The sequence below is a fragment of the Carettochelys insculpta genome, chromosome 6, assembly GCF_033958435.1.
Source record: "Carettochelys insculpta isolate YL-2023 chromosome 6, ASM3395843v1, whole genome shotgun sequence".
NCBI classification, from domain to species: domain Eukaryota; kingdom Metazoa; phylum Chordata; order Testudines; family Carettochelyidae; genus Carettochelys; species Carettochelys insculpta.
This window is the reverse complement of record NC_134142.1, coordinates 76740857-76758354: the sequence shown is the minus strand read 5'-3', so window position 1 is coordinate 76758354 and position 17498 is coordinate 76740857. Positions and strand designations below refer to the sequence as shown.

Below are 17498 nucleotides of genomic sequence, written 5' to 3'. Positions count from 1 at the left end.
CCCAGGACCAGGTTAGCTGCTCAGGAGCTGCACCCAATGGCTGCCCCCACTATAAAGCCCTCAATCAGCTGCTGGGGCTGAAGGACACCACTGAGCCGGAGGCTGTGCTGGACAAGGTGGAACCCAAGGCAGAGCCCCAGCTGGTGCCAGATGACCAGCCCGGAGCCACAGCCAGGACCTGGGGCCAGGAGCTGGAGACATCCTCAGACAAGAAGAGGGTCCTGGTTGTAGCTATATTCTCCCTCTCCACCCAGGCCACCCCTGAAGTCCTTGAGGGACCCTCAGGTGAGTAACCAGCTAATCAGACACCCCCAGCTAGGAGTAGGGCCATTCCAGCACAGGCAGCAGTGGGCTGGCCGCACGGCTGCCAGTCCTGTCCCACACATCCCGGCTGGCCATGGCCTCCAGGCCATGGAGTGGCCCACTCATGGCACTCAGCACCCCCTGCTGTGAACAGCACCACAACCTGCAAGCCTGGGGAGGGGAACCGGGGAGGAGCCAAACTCACCCAGTGTGTGGCCCACACATGCAGAGACCCCAGGTCCCTGATTGCTGGACTGATGGGTTATCCTCCCACCTTCCGTCTCCATAGCAGCACCATGTGAGGGCCAAGTGAGTCCCATCCAGGGCTGGGGAGACCCCCGCCTCAAGTTCTGAGGGGGCTGGGCCATTGCAACCCCCACCACCCGGGCAGGCCTGCACCCAGAGGCTGCTCTGCCACAGCCACGAGGAGGAGGAGGAGGAGGAGGCCATCTTTCAGATCGCAGCATCTGGGAGCAAATCATTGTGCTCTGGCGGTGGCTGGCGCTAGAGAAGGCAGACATGGGGTGGTGGTGGGAGGCCTGGTGTGAGGTCGCCATGGTCCTCTGGGCCCTCACCTGGGTTGTTGTCCAGTGTCCACTCCCGCCACCTGCCATCACCCCTGCTGTCCCCCGATCCCCGCTGTGACCCCACTGCCGCCTCTCCCTCTAACCTCCCTCCAGCTGCCCTGTTGGAAATGGCACAGCTGCTCACAGCCAGGGTAGGTCATGCTGGGCTGGCTCCCCCCAACACCTCCAGCCCCTAACCCCCACCACACTGTACATAGTTCCCTCATCCATCCCTGTATATAGCGCCCCCATTTGTGTTGTTGTTCAAAGAATGTTCATTTTGAGAGTTAACATGTTTATTTGCAAACACCCCCAGGTTCCATGTAAAGGGAAGGGGTGAGGGGTGCATGGGTGGGGGAAGTGGTGCGGCATGTGTGGGGGGTTTGTGGTGGTGGGTGCCTCGGTGCACCTCAGGAAAGGCTGCCCTGAGGGCATCCCTGACCCTCACCCCATCCTGGTTCGCCTGATGGCATGAGGGCATGAGCTCACCTCTGTACAAATCACTTGTGCTTTCTCTCCACAATATTGAGGAGAGTGCAGCATGCACTCACCACTGCAGGCACATTTCAGAAGCTGACCTCCAGCTGCATGAGGGGCATCAAAAGTGCTTCTTCAAGTGGATGAAGCCCTAATCCACCATGCCCCAGGCCTGATTCAGGTGCTAATTGAACTGCTCCTGGGTGGGGTCAGTTTGTCCTGTGTAGGGCTGCAAAAGCCACTGGTGCAGTGGGTAGGCAGCATCGGCCACAGTGCCAGGGAGCAGGGTGGTGTCCCCAACTGGGAGGTCCTGTGGGTGTCCCCTCCTACATCCTGTGCCTGAGCCAGGAGTTGTGGAAAATCCAGGCTTCTTGGGCTCACCCAGACCATCCCACGCAGACCTCCATGAACCAGCCCTGGGCATCCATGAGGACCTGGAGTACCATGGAGTGGCACCTCTTTCTATTGATATATAGCCCCATGCTGTGGTCCAGGGCCTGGATGGGAATATGGGTCCCATCCAGGACTCTGAAGTAGCTGGACAAGCCCAGGCCAGCAAATCCCTTCATTGCACCACCTAGGTCCCCAGGTTGGATGACCCTCCACAGGAGGATAGTATTGATCACTTGGACTACCTGCATTCAATGGAGAATGTGTGTATTAAGTATGTGTTGCGGTGCCCTGGCCCCCTGTGCCACTCCCCTGTCTCTCCCAGGGCCGCTGCCCATCCCCGATGGTCCCCCTTGCCCAGGAGCCCCCATCCCCCCCGTGGTGGGTGTGTCACCTGAACATGGTTTACCTCCAGGAGGATGGCCCCAGTGGTCGCCTTGTCCACCGCAAAACTGGTGGTCAGCTGAGCAGTGGCTGTCCGGGGTGGCCAGCTTCCATATGGCCATCACAGCTCTTTTCTCCAGAGGGAGCATGGGCTTCATCCATGTGTCCTGGTGCTGGAGGACATGGGCCAGCTAGTAGCATAGCTCCAGGAATGTTGCCTTCCTCATCTGGATGTTCCACTCAAGCTTCACCACCTGGTCCCACCACTCAGCACTTGTGGGGTAGCGTGAACGGTGCCCCATGGTGAGAGCCTGCAGGACTGGGATGAGTAGGGAGGGGAGTCCACTGGAGGAGACAGAGGACTGCAATGATGATTGTGCCCAGCAGTCTGACCCAGTTGTTGGTGGTGTCCCCATCAGAGAGCTGAACGGGATCCATGGGTGTCTGCAGGATCCTGGTTTAGCTCCAGGCACAGGGTCTGTGGTGCTGTGTCTTGCAGAGGAGCCCTCGGGGGAGGGGGGTGGGAGGGGCCCTTTAAGTGAGCAGCTACCTGTGGGGCCCAGAAGGGCTTGTCTGCCATTCAACGCCATCTGCAGCATTTCCTGGCTCATTCTTTCGAACGGACGCCCGTTGCTGTGTGGACATTCCCTTTCAAAAGAGTGCCTCAAAAGCGTGCTGTAGAGTAGACACAGCCTAAATGGTTTTGGTGAAATACTCACTACATTGTAGTCAGAAGGAAAATTTCCAGTGATTTAACAAGGACTAAATACTTTGAATAATCCATCACCTTTCATGGACATTTTTTCCCACTCTGTTGTAAACCAAGAAATTAAAAATTATGATTAAAATACTTATTTGCCATTGAAGTGGGACTGGGTGGTTCAGAGAACTCCCAACATGTTATGGAAGTTTGTACTTTTAGGTCCTAAGTTGGAATATAGATTAGATTGGTAATGAAGTTTTTCGTAGACTTCCACTATGATGGCCTTTGAATGACATGCGTGAAATAAGTGTGTGGTCCCAGTCTAGCACTAGCTAAACCACATTATAGATACATCTTTGTTAGCAGCATCAGAGGAGAGATTACCCTGGGCAATGGAGTTTCCCTCAAAGCTAGGTTTAACAAAATTTTGGAAAACTCCACACTGCCTGAATATGTTCCATTGTACATTTTCTGTAGTCAGTGCATTTTAAAACTCTCAGGTCTATTGTTTGTCTATCAAATGGTGGGGAACGTGAAGTAAGCTTTTTAAAATGCTCTGCTTGAATATATGCTGTCAAATTTGTTTCCTCTGATTTCAGTGGTGTTCCTTTCCAATACACTATTCTAACACTGCATAGAATATGTATCATTAAAGATGATAGATGTATTTGTGACATATCAGTCTTCAGAGGTGTCTAATAGACACAATGGCCAAATGGGTGGGGGTGGGGTGTCAAAATTATCAACATATAACTGACTGTCCCTGAATTCAGGGAAACTTCCTAATTTTCCTGACTTCTGCGAGGGGATATTTGATACAGAGGAAGACTGCAGATGTTTTACAAGAACAGAGGTTTAGTAACATATAGGACATTTTCATAATTTCATACCCAATAGTCACACATGCATTTAATAAAGTACTGTTCTAGGGTTACAGCTTCTCCGATAGTACCTTCTCAAACGTATTTTGTACAAGATTTATCACAATTTTGTAACATCGGTGACACTACTGATGTAGATGGCCACTTTCTTTTTTTGTACAACATGACAGTGGACAAGAGAGGGTCTTTTATAAGAGAGACTGATGTCCATCCATCTAAAAAAAGCTTCTTATTTGCTTTACTGTCAAATTCTATCCGCTGTAAAACTTTCCCATAACTATGGGAAGGCACACAACCCTAAGTTACTTGAAAGAAATTAAACATACCACCTTGCTTAGCTGTTTGAGTACATTTACTTGATCATTGAAGGCCTAATTTTGCCCTCCTCACTCATTTCACTGCCTTAATTGGTGTAGTCAGGCCATCACTTCTCAAAACAGGTCCTGTTCTCTCAATTGAAAGAAGGGTACCATAACATAAGAGGATAACAGAAGCAGTATATAAGTACTTGCTGAACAATAACTTAAACAAGTACAATATTGAAATTGACACTTGGGAGACACTCACCAAGGCTTGCTCAAAATGGAGAGAATTTGCCCGCCGACAACCAGAAGAGGACAAGAGGCGAGGGAGGAAGGAGAGACTGGCTTTTGTTCATGGTCAGTCTCTTGCCCTACCTGGAAACATCCATCCTCACTGTAATAGAACTTGTGGTTCAAGGATAGATTTTACACTTCACATGAAAGATGGTCCTACTCAGCAACAAGGAATCATCATCATCCAAATAGATCTGGAAACATCCAGCGTCATGTACTAGTGTGAACAAGGGTGGCAAAATGGGTCAATAAAAGGGATGCCATTTCTAAAATGTTTTTTTTCCTAGCTCTTACCTTTTTATTTACCTATTTATTATGCTGGTTTTTATTTGGCTAAGTCTTATTAGATTATTTCTGAAAACATTTAATTAATAACTAACTACAGGCAATAAATTTGCTTGACCATTATTGCTACTTTTGTTTGAGTGATGCCCAGAAGTCCCTTTCAGGATAGGTGTGCTAGGTGATCTGCAAACACATAACAAAAGACAGCTATTGCCTGAGAGATTGTAACTTATAGAACTCTGATTCTGCAATCAGAGCCATACACGTAGCCCCTTTTACCATAGACACTGACTTCTTATTAGGGTGTGTTTGATTCCCTTCCTCTGTTCCAGGCCCTGCCCCCAATCCACCCCTTCACCTAAGCCTCTGTCCCGCCCCTTGCCACCATGGTCCACCCTGTCCTGCCTCTTCCATGCCTGCTCCTCTTTGTATGTCTTATCCTCACTCCTTACCCTTCCTCCCAGAGCCTAAACACCTTGAATCAGCTGTTTGCAGCAGTTTAGAGGTGCTGGGAGGGTGCGGAAGGAATTAGTCAGCACAAGGTCACCAGCATGTAAGATGCACTAAGGGAAGGGACAGAAGAGGGTGTTTGGGGCCGGGGGTGCACTGAACCACATTTTTCCCCATGGCGTCCCACTGATGTCAGTGGGGTTATGCACAGTCACTAGTGTCAGGCTGCACAGATCTGGTTTCAGATGCAACAAATTAATGTAGCAAACAAAAGGAGGGAATGGGCAGCAGAAGATGGCCAATTTGATAAGAGTGCATTGTTATAGGGTCCAGCTAGTTCTGAGTAATTAAAAACAGTCTAGGTAACCACACAATCTTGACACTGTATTTCTTGCTGGGGACAACCTAAGGCATTATCAGCTGGCTACTCATACAGGAATCCTGGAAGAATTGGAATTTGAGGACTGATAAAAGATAAGAGGCTAGTGGTTTTACAGACTACTCTGGGATGAGAAACCTGTTAATGGATAACAGAAATGTTAACAATACCACCACCAACAAACGGGAAAACTTCAAGAAAAAGAAATCTAATGCCAAAGCCCATTCAGTTTCACAAACATAACTGACTTCAAACATCAACACTGATAAAAGCTAGAACATCTGCAGTATTGTAATATTTTGTTTGTCCTCAGAACTCTAAATGGCACACACAACCTGTATTCAGGATTCAATTAAATGAAACGTAACGTGAAGGTGGAAGGGGAACAGACAATAAGAGTTGGCCAATGAACTCTTCTAACAATAAGTGCACACGGTGCATGCTGTCTTATGGATTGTTTGTGGTGGAAAGTTTGTGAACTAGAACTGGAGAAATAGAGCAGGCTTTTTACATCTTTTTCTTATGTTAGACTGAATGTTTGTGGTAGATCATTCAATTACACATGCTTTCTTTTCCTAATATGAGCTTGAGGTAGCAAATCACTTGACTACTCTTCATGGCAATATGGGACATGAAAGATAATGACGCCTATACTTTCATATGAAAAAAGACAAGAACAGTAAAACATGTTGATTGTGAAGGCCCATATATATATATTTTAAAAAGGGAATATGTACCATGAAACAATGAACAAAGGGTTTAAAAAACAAACACCCACCCACTCAGTATTTCTACTAATATTACTACAGGAGATGTGGCATCAAAAAGCTACTTTTACTTTGTGCTGAATAGGTTTTCAGATGTGTCTATTGCTACAAATGTTTTTTCACTTCTTGACAGTAGTTCTTTAGCTTTATATTTTAATGGCCACATTAAAAAAGGAAAAAATCTCTTTCATACGTGTATGTTCAGCACTCATGTTTGATCATTAAAAATGGAATGTATGCATACAAATTTGGTAGGTAGATTTGAATACTCTAAACTGCATGGAAATATTATGTAAATCTGTAACTGCAATTGAAGGATAAGATGAGACCACTTTATCGCTGTTTCTAAATGTACAAGGCTACATATTTAGCAGCAATAAGTCAGCGTAGCTTCACTGATTACAGAAGAGCTGTGCTTAGGTACAACAACTGAGGATTATGGTCATGATATTAATTCTAAAGGTACTTTGTTTTTTCAGTCAGTATGTTTCTGTTTCCCTTGCAACTGTGTTGCCTCATTTGCATACATCCAAACATCTAAAATACTGAATGGTGTGATTACTTATTTACTGTAAATAATAAAATGTCCGAGGCTTGGAAAGAGAAATAAGAGTCAATATAGGAGAAAGGTTCTGCTCTAGATATAAAGAATGAAATTAAGTATGAAGTGTGGAAGAGGAGAAGATGTAACAGTAAGTCCTGGATATAAAACGAAATAAATGAAAAATTTGTCTGACTGTGAAGCTGCCTAAGGGGAAAAACAAAGCAAAAATAGAACATAGTAATAGATTTGGAGCACATAATAGAAAAAAGTAAAATGGGTTCAAAGGAGAAATTACTAAAGAACAAGGGAAAGTGATGAAGCTTCATCTCTGCCAAAAGAAATGTGTGTCCTTGAGACAGTTATTAATTTTGGGAAAATACAGTTTTATTGAGCTGTATATCCTTGTTAGCCTGAGTGTGGTATAAAGACCACTTACATAAGAAAATGTACAGCAGGAGATTCAACATGAATCCTGAAAGGAAAAAATATGGATTTTTTATGTTAATACAATTTAGCATTAACTTTTAGTATTTAGTATTTACTTTAGTCTTTCCCAAATAGGCCTCAGTATTACTTCAAATGACCTGCACAACCTCTGGTGTATTTTAAACGATCCAGGACTCTGTCTGCTGCTTCTGCCATGGTAGTGGAAGTGGCAGCCCACATCCCTGGGCTCTTTTAAATTGCCAGGCTCTTGGGTAGCTTCCCCTTTGCCCACCCAACACTCCCCATCAGCAGCCCTGGTCTTTAGTCAACACAGGAAAGTTTCTCGTAATGATCTTCTTAAAAAAAAAAAGGATCCATTTCAATCTGTATCTCCAGTTAGCTAAGTTTTATAGGTGTCATTTCAACATCCAGGGCTTTAATTCTGCAGTATCAGAGGCCATTTCTACACATGCCACTTTCACACTAATAAATGGCCTGAAATATGCTAATGAGGTGTGGCTGTAAATTCCTGACACCTCGTTAGCATAGGGTCAACATGATTTGGGAAAGCCCCTTCTTCCTGAACATTTTTGATAGAGACACTTTGTGGAAACTGCTGCAATGCTGCATTGCCATCACTTCTCAAAACAGGTCCCCAACAGGTCCCCCAACATCCTCAAAACCCCCAACATGCCAAGTCGTTCACAAAGGTGTCTTGACAGAATCCTTCAGCCTTTTGTCATCTTTCCTGTTCTTGATCACAGTGGACTAGATTCTGAGCAGGACAAGAGATGGCCATCAGCATGGCATCCAGTGGACACTTTTCAAACAGCTAGAGGACGTTGACTTGCTGACAATATTGTCCTCCTTCCACACCAACATGAAAGCATGGATGAAAAGCTTGCAGTGCTAGAAAAAACAGCCTCAGTGACTGGACTGAGCATTAACAAGTGAAAGACCAAGACAATGAGGATAAACCAGTCCAACAACAACACCATTACAATGGGAGGGGACGACCTGGAACATGTGGAGCAATTCACCTACTTGGGGAGTATTATGGGCAGAGATGGAGGAACAGACAAGGGTATCAATGCCAGGACAGGGAAAGCAAGAGCTGCATTCAAGACTCTCGGTCCCATAAGGAGTTAACAAATAATATCTGCAAAGACAAAACTGCAGATCTTCAACACAAATGTGAAGAGTTTGTTCTTGTATGCATGCAAGACCTGGCATACTAAAAAGTCTTCAAATCACAAGCTGCAGAGATTCATATACAGCTGCCTGAGATATATCCTTCCCATCAAATAGCAAGACTTTGTCACAAACAAGTAGCTTTGGAACAGAGCAGGACAAGAACCACTTGACATTCAAATCAAGAGAAGAAAGTGGGAGCTAGGCCACACTTTCAGAAAACATCACCCAACCTAGTCCATCAAGCTCTCACATGGAACCCTCAAGGAAAACACAAGAGAGGAAGAGCTTAGACAACGTGGAAAGGATCTATTGAGAGTGAAGGATATCAACTGGGATACCCGTGGAATCAACTAGAAGTTTTGTCTTGAGAGAGAGTGCAGTGGAGGATACTTGTAGATGACCTATTCTCTACTTGGAGTGCAAGGGTTTAAGTCAAGTTTCAGAATGGAGCATGGTAAATAGTGGTATCCATACTGGGAACAGTCCTTTTCAACCAATTTATAAATGATCTAGAAAAAGGGGTAAACAATGAAGCAGCAAAATTTGCAAATGATACCAAACTGGTCAAGATAGTTAAGAAAAAAAGCAGTCTGTGAAGAGCTTCAGAAGTCACAAAACTAATTTATTAGGCTAAAACAAAATGGCAAATGAATTTTAATGTTGATAAATTTAAAGTAATGCACATGAGAAAAAATAATCCCAACTACACATCCCAAAAGTTGGGGACTAATTTAGCTGTAACCACTCAAGAGAGATCTTTGTGGATCACTGTGGATAGTTCTCTGAAAACATCTGAAAACAGCAGCAGTCAAAAAAACAAACAGAATTTTAGGGATCATTACAAAAGGGTTAGAGTACAAAACAGAGTATCTTACTGCCTCTGTATAAATTCATGTTATGCCCACATCTTGAATACTGTGTACAGGTGTGGTTGCCTCATCTCAAAAAAAGATATATTGGCACTGGAAATGATTCATATAAAGGCAACACAATGATTAGGGGTTTGAATTGGGTGCCATATGAAGAAAGATTAAGAAGACTGGGACTTTTCATCTTTAAAAAGTTGAGCCCACGCAAGGGGAGGGCATGATAGGTCATAAAATCATGACAGATAGGGAAAAAGTGAATAAGGAAAAGTTGTTTACTTGTTCTCATAACGTAAGGAGCAAGGGGTCACCAAATGGAATTAATGGGTAGTAGGTATAAAACTAACAAAAGGAAGTTTTTCTTCATGCTGTGAACAGTAAGACAGTGGAACTCCTTGTGTATGGTGACCATTTAGCTGGGACTGTCCCTTTTCTTAGGTCTCTGGAGAGCATCCCAACTTTTTTTTTTTTAAAAAGAACAGGCTAATTGTCCCATGTGTTGCAGAGCAGGGACCTGAATTTTAAAGAGACAGCTCCTTAAGCAACAGGGGTTCTCTGTTTAAAGAGTTAGCTGGAAAGGCTGGAGGAGGTAGGTGGGATCTTTAAACAGATTGTTCAAATACTCTGTTGCCAGTAGCCCCCGGGCTGAGGGGAAAGAAATGGTAGAGGGGCAAGAGAGTCAGGCTGCTGTGCACTCTTTACTCCTCTGCATGAGAAGGACGGAGGAGGCTGTCTCAGGTATCCCCCCACAGCCAACATTGCTGGTAGGTAATAGGATTGTGGGAGAGAGGATAGGGCCCGATGCTGGGGAATGTGGAGGGCAGCCACTTGGGGGGGTAAGAGTGGACAGCTGCTGGGGGTTGCACTTAGCTTGGTAGCACACAGGCAGCAACAAACAGGCAAGTATCTGGAGTAAAGGGCAGCTTGCTCCATGCCAGGGGTTAGATGGGGGAATCGTGTGTTTGGAGAAGTCTCATGAAGGGTTCGGGACAGGGCTCAGAAGGGAGCAGAGACCGGAAGAAGAGCACAAAGAAGGTGAAGCAGAGAGGTGGGCTGGTAGGGCTGGATGCTTCAGGCTGAGCCAGAAGACTGGTGTGTGAGATGGGTTGAGGGTGCCCCAGCTAGGAATACATGTTCTGAGATTAAGCCTAGGATGAAGGGTTTGGGGTTCAGGAGGGGCTCCAGGCTGGGGCCCAGGGGTATGGAGTGTGGGAGGGGACTCAGCCCGGCCCACTGATGAATGGGGAGGTGCCCAGGACCCCAGGCAATTTAAAAGTGTCTGTGAGCCTTGGACACATTTAAAGTGCTCAGGCAGTTATGGCAGGTGGAACTCCCCCCGGCCCTTTGGGAGGGTAACCCCCTGCTCCCTTCTTTCTGCCTGTGCATTCTTCAAAGGGGAGAGCACCAGCTCCTGCCCACTCTTCTAGAGGACGTGAAAAAGGTGAGGTGGTGGGAGAAATAGGCTGGGGGTAGGGAGTTTGGCTGCCCCACTTTGCATAGGTGTTAAAGGCTTAGAAAGGAAAGTGCTCTTTTTACAACAGTATCAGAGAGGTGACCGTGTTAGTCTGTAGCTTCGAGAACAACAAGACGTCCTGTGGCACCTTAGAGACTAACAGATATTTTGGAGCGTAAGCTTTCGTGGGCAAAGACCCACTTCATCAGATGCATGAGTGGGGGAGGATTGTTTTTTTACAACAGAACTCTTCAGGAGTTTTGTAACGACCTGAAAACTGATCAATATTTAGAAAAATCCTGTGTTACTTTAGTAATTGATGCATGTTAAATTAAAAACTGAAAGAACTTTACTATAGATCCTGTTTGTTTGACTTTGCAGTTGGAATTCCAGATAAGTGATTTCCATCAAGTTTTAGCATTTGTTTAGGAAGAGGTATTTGAACCATTAGGCTGTAGCCCTTATCTTAATCTGGCCCTGCCCTGGGGCATGGGGGAGCTTGCTAGGCCAAGACTACAGAGCCAGGGAGGAAAGGATCGCAGGGGTAGCCATGTTAGTCTGGATCTGTAACAGCAACGAAGGGTCCCGTGGCACCTTACAGACTAACAGAAAAGTTTTGAGCATGAGCTTTCGTGAGCACAGACTCACTTCATCAGATGTTAGTCTATAAGGTGCCACAGGACCCTTCATTGCTGTTAGGGAGGAAAGGGTGGCCCAAAGGCAGTAACTAGGAAACAAACAGGCACCATAATTTATCTGTTGTAATTCCACCAGTGCCAGTGAAATTTAAATGGTGATATGTGTGTGTGTGTTAAATTGGCCTAGTAGGTTTCATTCTCTTTTTATACTGCTGCAAAAATATCAAATGGCTACGTTGTTCCAGAGCCCAGACCCAGGGTTCCTCCCAGCCTCCTGTCCAGATTCCATCCCCCTATACCTGACTCCTGCCCTCCTGCACACACCCAGTCCTGATTTCTAGCAGCTCACTCACACAACCTAGCCCTCCCCCTCATAGCCCCAGCCCCCTGCTCTGGCTTCTCTACCTCTCTCTTTCTAACTACCAGCCCTCACACTAGCAACCCACACTCCAGAGAACAGCAAGATGAGGACAAGGCAGGCACTTCTTCAGAGCAATAACCACTTGTAGGCATAGATTTTTTAAATTTTTACTTATTTTCGTCACAATAATGCAGTATATCATTTAAATGGCGGCTCAGTCAGCTTAATGTTATTTGGAATGTTTGAACTGCATAGTTCTAATGGATTGCCATTGAACTCACTTAACTCCAAGCAATTTTGCCAGGTGTCCCATATTTCACATAGGGAAATATGGTCACCCTATCCTTTGCAGAGGATGTTGTGAAGACCACAACTTTAACAGGGTTGAAAAAAGAGCTAGATAAATTCACGGAGGTTAGGTCATGATGGGTAGGAATGAGCCATGATGGGTAGGAATGACATCCCTAGCTTCTATCAAAACAAAAAGCAGTGAAGTAGCACTTTAAAGACTAGCAAAATAGTTTATTAGGTGAGCTTTCGTGGGACAGACCCACTTCTTCAGACCGTAGCCAGACCAGAACAGAACTGGTCTGGCTATGGTCTGAAGAAGTGGGCCTGTCCCAGGAAAGCTCACCTAATAAACTCTTTTGCTAGTCTTTAAAGTGCTACTTGACTGCTTTTTGTTTTGATAGTGTATAGACTAGCACGGCCTCCTCTCTGTTACTATCCCTAGCTTCTGTTTGTCAAAGGTTGGAAATGGGTGACAGTGGAGAGATCGCTCAGTGACGACCAGTTTTGTTCACTCCCTCTGGGGCATCTGGCACTGGCCACCATTGGAAGACAGGACACTGGGCGAGTTGGACCTTTGGTTTGACCCAGTATGGCTGTTCTTATGATCGAGGTCTGAAATCTTCCCCTTATTCCTCAAAGAAAAAAAAGTTTGAGGAAGTTTTCAGTACAGTGTAGCAGTTTGGCCTCATTTCTAGCCCTCCAGGCTGAAGATTTTATCTTTGTCATACTGTGTACTGTAATATAAAAAACAATTTTTTGATTAATGCTATGTAAGTAATCTGTATCCTAAATACCTGATCCTGTATGAGAGGTTGTAATATTTTACTGTGACATTATATAGAACCTTATAGAGATAGATATGTCTAGTGAGGCTTGCTGAAACAGTGAAAAGGGCCAGGAAAACTGTAAGGTTTCTCTTTTCGGCATACATTAGCATTATCAATGTATCATAAGATTAACAGCCTCATCGTTTGCAGAATTCAAGTGGCCTGAAGCACAGAGACCCAATCATTCTGTTTTCTTATAAAGCCTAGCGCTTGTAAAAAGCATTGGCAAAGTAATGAGATTTTTCCCTTCACAATATAGGTTGGTACTATATTCTGAAGTTTAATAAATATTTTGATTAAAACCAGACCAGCTATCTCAATTATTTTCCCTTGGGGTTATTGTCATTGTATTTTTTTTGTGTGTTTGCAGCTTTAGCTATTTCATTCTAAAATAGAACAGGCTTCTTAAGAATGTGACAGTGATTTTTGTGTGCTTCCGAGTGATTAACTTCTCTGATTTAGGAGCTTGATCCCAAATATGTGCCACATACAATTATATAACCTGGAAAACAGTCTAGTTCAAATATATGCTTAAGAGAACTAGCAAATTGTCTAATACTTGTTGCAATATACATTCGAGGGTCCATAAACTTATGGACCTGATCTTCAACTGGTATAAATGGGCAACTCCATTGACTTCAACAAATTACATTGGTTCAGAACCTGGTCCTACCACTCAACTAATAAAATTAATTCAACTGAAGTTATTTTTTTGAGGAATTTGGACAGGAGAAAGTTATATGTGTTGAGCTATGCCTACATGGAGCTTCAAACTTTGTTTTAAAAGGGAACGGTTTTGTTTAATTTGGGTTGCAGTTCTGAGTGCCAGTGACTTCATTTTAGGAGATTCTGTTGGGTGAAGTTGGTGTGAAATGGGGTTGCCCATGTTTTTTCTTTAAGCCTGGGCTTTCTGCAGGAGATAAAAATGAGAGGCTGCTCCTGCAGTAGTAGTGTTAATTGAACAGTGCTAATCTTAGCTTGGTCAAGTCCTGCATTACAAATCTCAACATTAGAATGGATTCAGGGGAACAAGCTACTGTTTAGAGTAGGAGCTCTCAAACTTCATTGACCTGAGACCCCCTTCTGGCAACAGACAACACCAGAAGTCAGGATGGAAGCCTGAGCCTGCCTATGCTCTGCCATCCTGGGTAGGGGAGACTCAAGCCTAAGCCCTGCCATCCAAGGCAGGGGGCCCCAAAATGAAGCCCAGCTTCAGCCCAGGGCAGTGGATAAGGAACCAGAACCTCACCACCCAGGGTTGAAGCCAGAGCCTGAGTCTCACCACCCAGTCCAGCTGGTGTGACTCTGGCTTCAGCTTCAGCTCTAGGCCATGTGGCAAGGCACTGATGACAGGGTGGATGTGCTGCACAAGGCTGAGGAGAACCAGCTGACACACTCCTTGCCTGAAGCTGACTGGTGCTGTCAGGGTCTAGTTGAACTTGACCAAACACTCTGAGGCAGCATACAGCATCCGGAGCAAACCCACAAACTGGGGTCCAAAGCCCTGCAGAGTGCCCATGGTCCACCCTATTGAATGCCTTCTCCTGATCCAAGGACAAGAGGGCAAATGACACACCATCTCTACACCCTAGCTCTAACAGATCCCAGACCAAATAGAGGTTGTCAAAGATGGTGCAGCCTAGGATGGTGCAGGTCTGGTCTGGGCGGACCACATCCGCCAGCACGGACTGTAAGCAAAGGGAGTTGGCTTTGGCAATGACCTTGTTGTCCGTGCAGAGGAGCAAGATGGGATGCCAGTTCCTGAGGTCGCGGGGGTCCTCCTTTTAGGTAGCAAGGACTAAGGACTGCTTAGTAAGGACTCTGCCCAGACGCTGATGAGATCTGGGCCAAGGGCATCCCAAAACACACAGTAAAACTTCATGGTCAGCCCATCCATGCCCAAGGATTTGTTGCTGGGCACGAGACGGAGGGCTTCAGAGAACTCTGCCAGAGTGAGAGGTAGCTCCAGCTGGTCCTGGTCTCCCACACTGACCATTGAGAGTTGGCCCCAGAGCAATCTTTAGGTGTCAGCATCTGTCAGATGCAGGGAGAAAAGAGTGGTGTAGAAGGCGTGAGCTTTCTTGTGCATCTCCACTGGATCTGTAAGGGGGGGTGCCATCCTCTGTGGGCAGGCAGAGGATGTGCTTTTTTGCCCCTTCTTTTACTCCAGGGCTCAGAAGAAGCCAGAGCTTTGATCCATCTCTCAAAAAAGGTGGATGCATGATCTCACAAAAGCGCCCCAGGTCCAAAGATCGTCGAGGGCTGTAGCTCCTCCTCCTTCTCCTGGTACACGCCGCAGAGGGATGGATCCCTGGGGCTGGTGGCCAGATTCCTCTCTAGCTCCAGGACCTTCCTTTCCAGTGGCCCTATCTCTGCATCCCACCACTGGCAGGCCCCCTGGGTATAGTCATGGCAGACAAGCTGCATGCACACCTTTCCCAGATCCCACCACTGCCGCACTGAGGGAAAGGCATGCTGCTGCCAGTGCCAGGCCAGACAGAACTCCTGAAAGGACGTCATGAAGTCCACATCCTCCAGCAGGCTGTTGTTAAAGTGCCAGTAGAATGGCCCCAGCTTCACTCAGGAGAGGGAAACCTTCACTGCCACCAGGTGGTGGTCTGAGAAAGGGGCTGGCCGCATGCTGGAGAGTGGGCCCATGAGAGATGATGATGAGACATGTAGATGTGGTCCAACTGGTAGTGCGATGACCATTGACTCATCACCCTGACAAAGGTGAACGCTGAGTCCTTGTCCAGGTGGTGGCTGTGCCAGATGTCCACCAGAAAGGAATGGTCTGTTAGCTCCCGGAGGACACCCTTGGTGGCCTGGCACTGCTCAGTCTCCATAAGAATCTGTTTTTTTGAGGGTGCAGTTGAAGTCCCCACACAGGGCCCCACACTCACGAAGATCCATGGTGTTGAGGGAAGGTGATGCTGCCCAGCTGTATACTCCGGCCATCGAACTCTTCCTCCTTCACCTTCATAGAAGATTGATGGGGTTGGTGCTCGATGAGCCAGAGATGCAGCTGGTCCTGTTGGTGTATGTCGATGATGTGCTCCTCCTGGTCCAGGACCCAGGTGACCTGGAAAGGGTGGAGGCTTGCCAAGTGATCGACCTCAGTGGCTTCCTCCATCTGGGTCAACTGTGTCAAGAGCTCTGGCCTGGTGGTAGGGGCTGGGTGACAGGTGAGCTGCCTCCCACCTGCACTTCAGGCATCTGGTGGATCATGGTTCCGTTGCTCTATCTTGGCATCTTTCTTTCTGTCATGCATCCCTCTCTGCCAGAGAACGGGAAGGGTGGCTGAGCAGTTGGAGGTGGACAGGACTACTCCAGTACCTTTCCCTGCAAGGGAGGGGACTGGTGCTCAACCATCTGGTCCTGTCCATGATCTGGCACCATCTCAACACCCTGGTCCCACACCTGGAGTTCCTGGTCAACCTCCAGAAGTTGATTGGGAGGAGAACACTGCTCTTTGTTACCCTCTCATATTTAGTAGTTAAGTACCTGTCTCTGAGGCTGTGTCTACACTATGGCTGCGTCTACACTATGAGCTAAAATAGAATGTATTAAAATCAATTTCTTAACACTGGGTTTTAGCTATTCAATTTTGAGCATCTTCACCTTCCCACATGCTCCCTACAAAATCAACATATTGCTGACACACACAAGTAGCTTAAATTGAACTTAAATGGAGTGCTGCAGCAGTGTATTGTGGGAACCTCTCCCACGGTTCGCTGAGCCCAGTAGCATTCTGGCTATTTTCACTGGTGCTGCATGGGGGAAAAAAATGCCCCGCAAGTAGATGTGGGTATCTGACAACATCTTCCCACATTTCATTCCCCTCTTTCCTCTGCTGTGTTAAACAAATGTCCCTTTTTCCAGACGGGGTCTGGCTTGCCTTTAGAAGAGATGTGCTTTTTATAATCGAGGGGAGTGGAGGGGAGGGATAGGAAACCTGTCCCAACTGACAGGTTTTTGAAAATGGGATGCAAAAGCACTGGATCTTTGCAGGTCTGGATCTGGATTTAGACCACCTGGCAAAAAAAGACCCTTATAAGAAGAATAAGTAGACACTGGTGCTACACTGAAACTCAAATGAATCATTGAAACAGTAATGGCTCAGGGCAGCTAAAAGACAGAGGATGTTTGACAGCCCTGAAAACTGAGACCGCCCAGGGAGATGCTTTCCTTATGTTTGGACCTGAATCTGGATTTTGGCCTACTGCCAAAAAAGACCCTTAAAAATATGTTTAAGTAGACACGGTTCCCGCACTGAAACTCAAATGAATCATTGAACCAGTTACAGTTCAGGCCAACTAAAAGACACCTGGCTGCAGCCCCAGCGCCCAAAAATAGCATCCACCAAGGAAGACTTTCCCCAGGTGGCTAAAAGACCCGCCCCCCCGACTATAGCCAGCCCCTTGGATAAAGCCCATACAAAAATTTTGGTCTCCGAGGACAGCCATTCTAGCATCAAAGTATTTTCTTCTATTGACCAAAAATCATGGCTGCTGAGGGAGACTTCCCCCCAGGCGACTAAAAGAACCCAGATTACAGCAAACCCCCCGAAAATCATGACTATGGAGGGAGATATCTTCTGGGCAGCTAAAAGAACCCAGACTACAGCCAGCACCCAAAAGTCATTACTGCTGAGAGAGACTTACCCAGGGTGGCCAAAAGACCCCTGGCTACAGCCAGCACCCGAAAATCATGACCC

The 17498-nt window shown here is 46.3% G+C and overlaps 1 protein-coding gene across 1 annotated transcript in view; it reads right to left on the bottom strand.

Moving 5' to 3' along the window:
- The window catches only part of EIF4G2 (eukaryotic translation initiation factor 4 gamma 2), a 169617-nt gene extending 153608 nt beyond the window's left edge, over positions 1-16009 (bottom strand). Inside the window, exons 1-2 of the mRNA XM_074998531.1 lie at positions 15983-16009; positions 15685-15863 (exon numbers count right to left, since the gene is read on the bottom strand). Of these exons, the coding sequence (XP_074854632.1) occupies positions 15685-15863; positions 15983-16009 (206 nt within the window). The remainder of the gene's footprint in view (positions 1-15684; positions 15864-15982) is intronic.
- Between the last annotated feature and the right edge of the window lie 1489 nt (positions 16010-17498).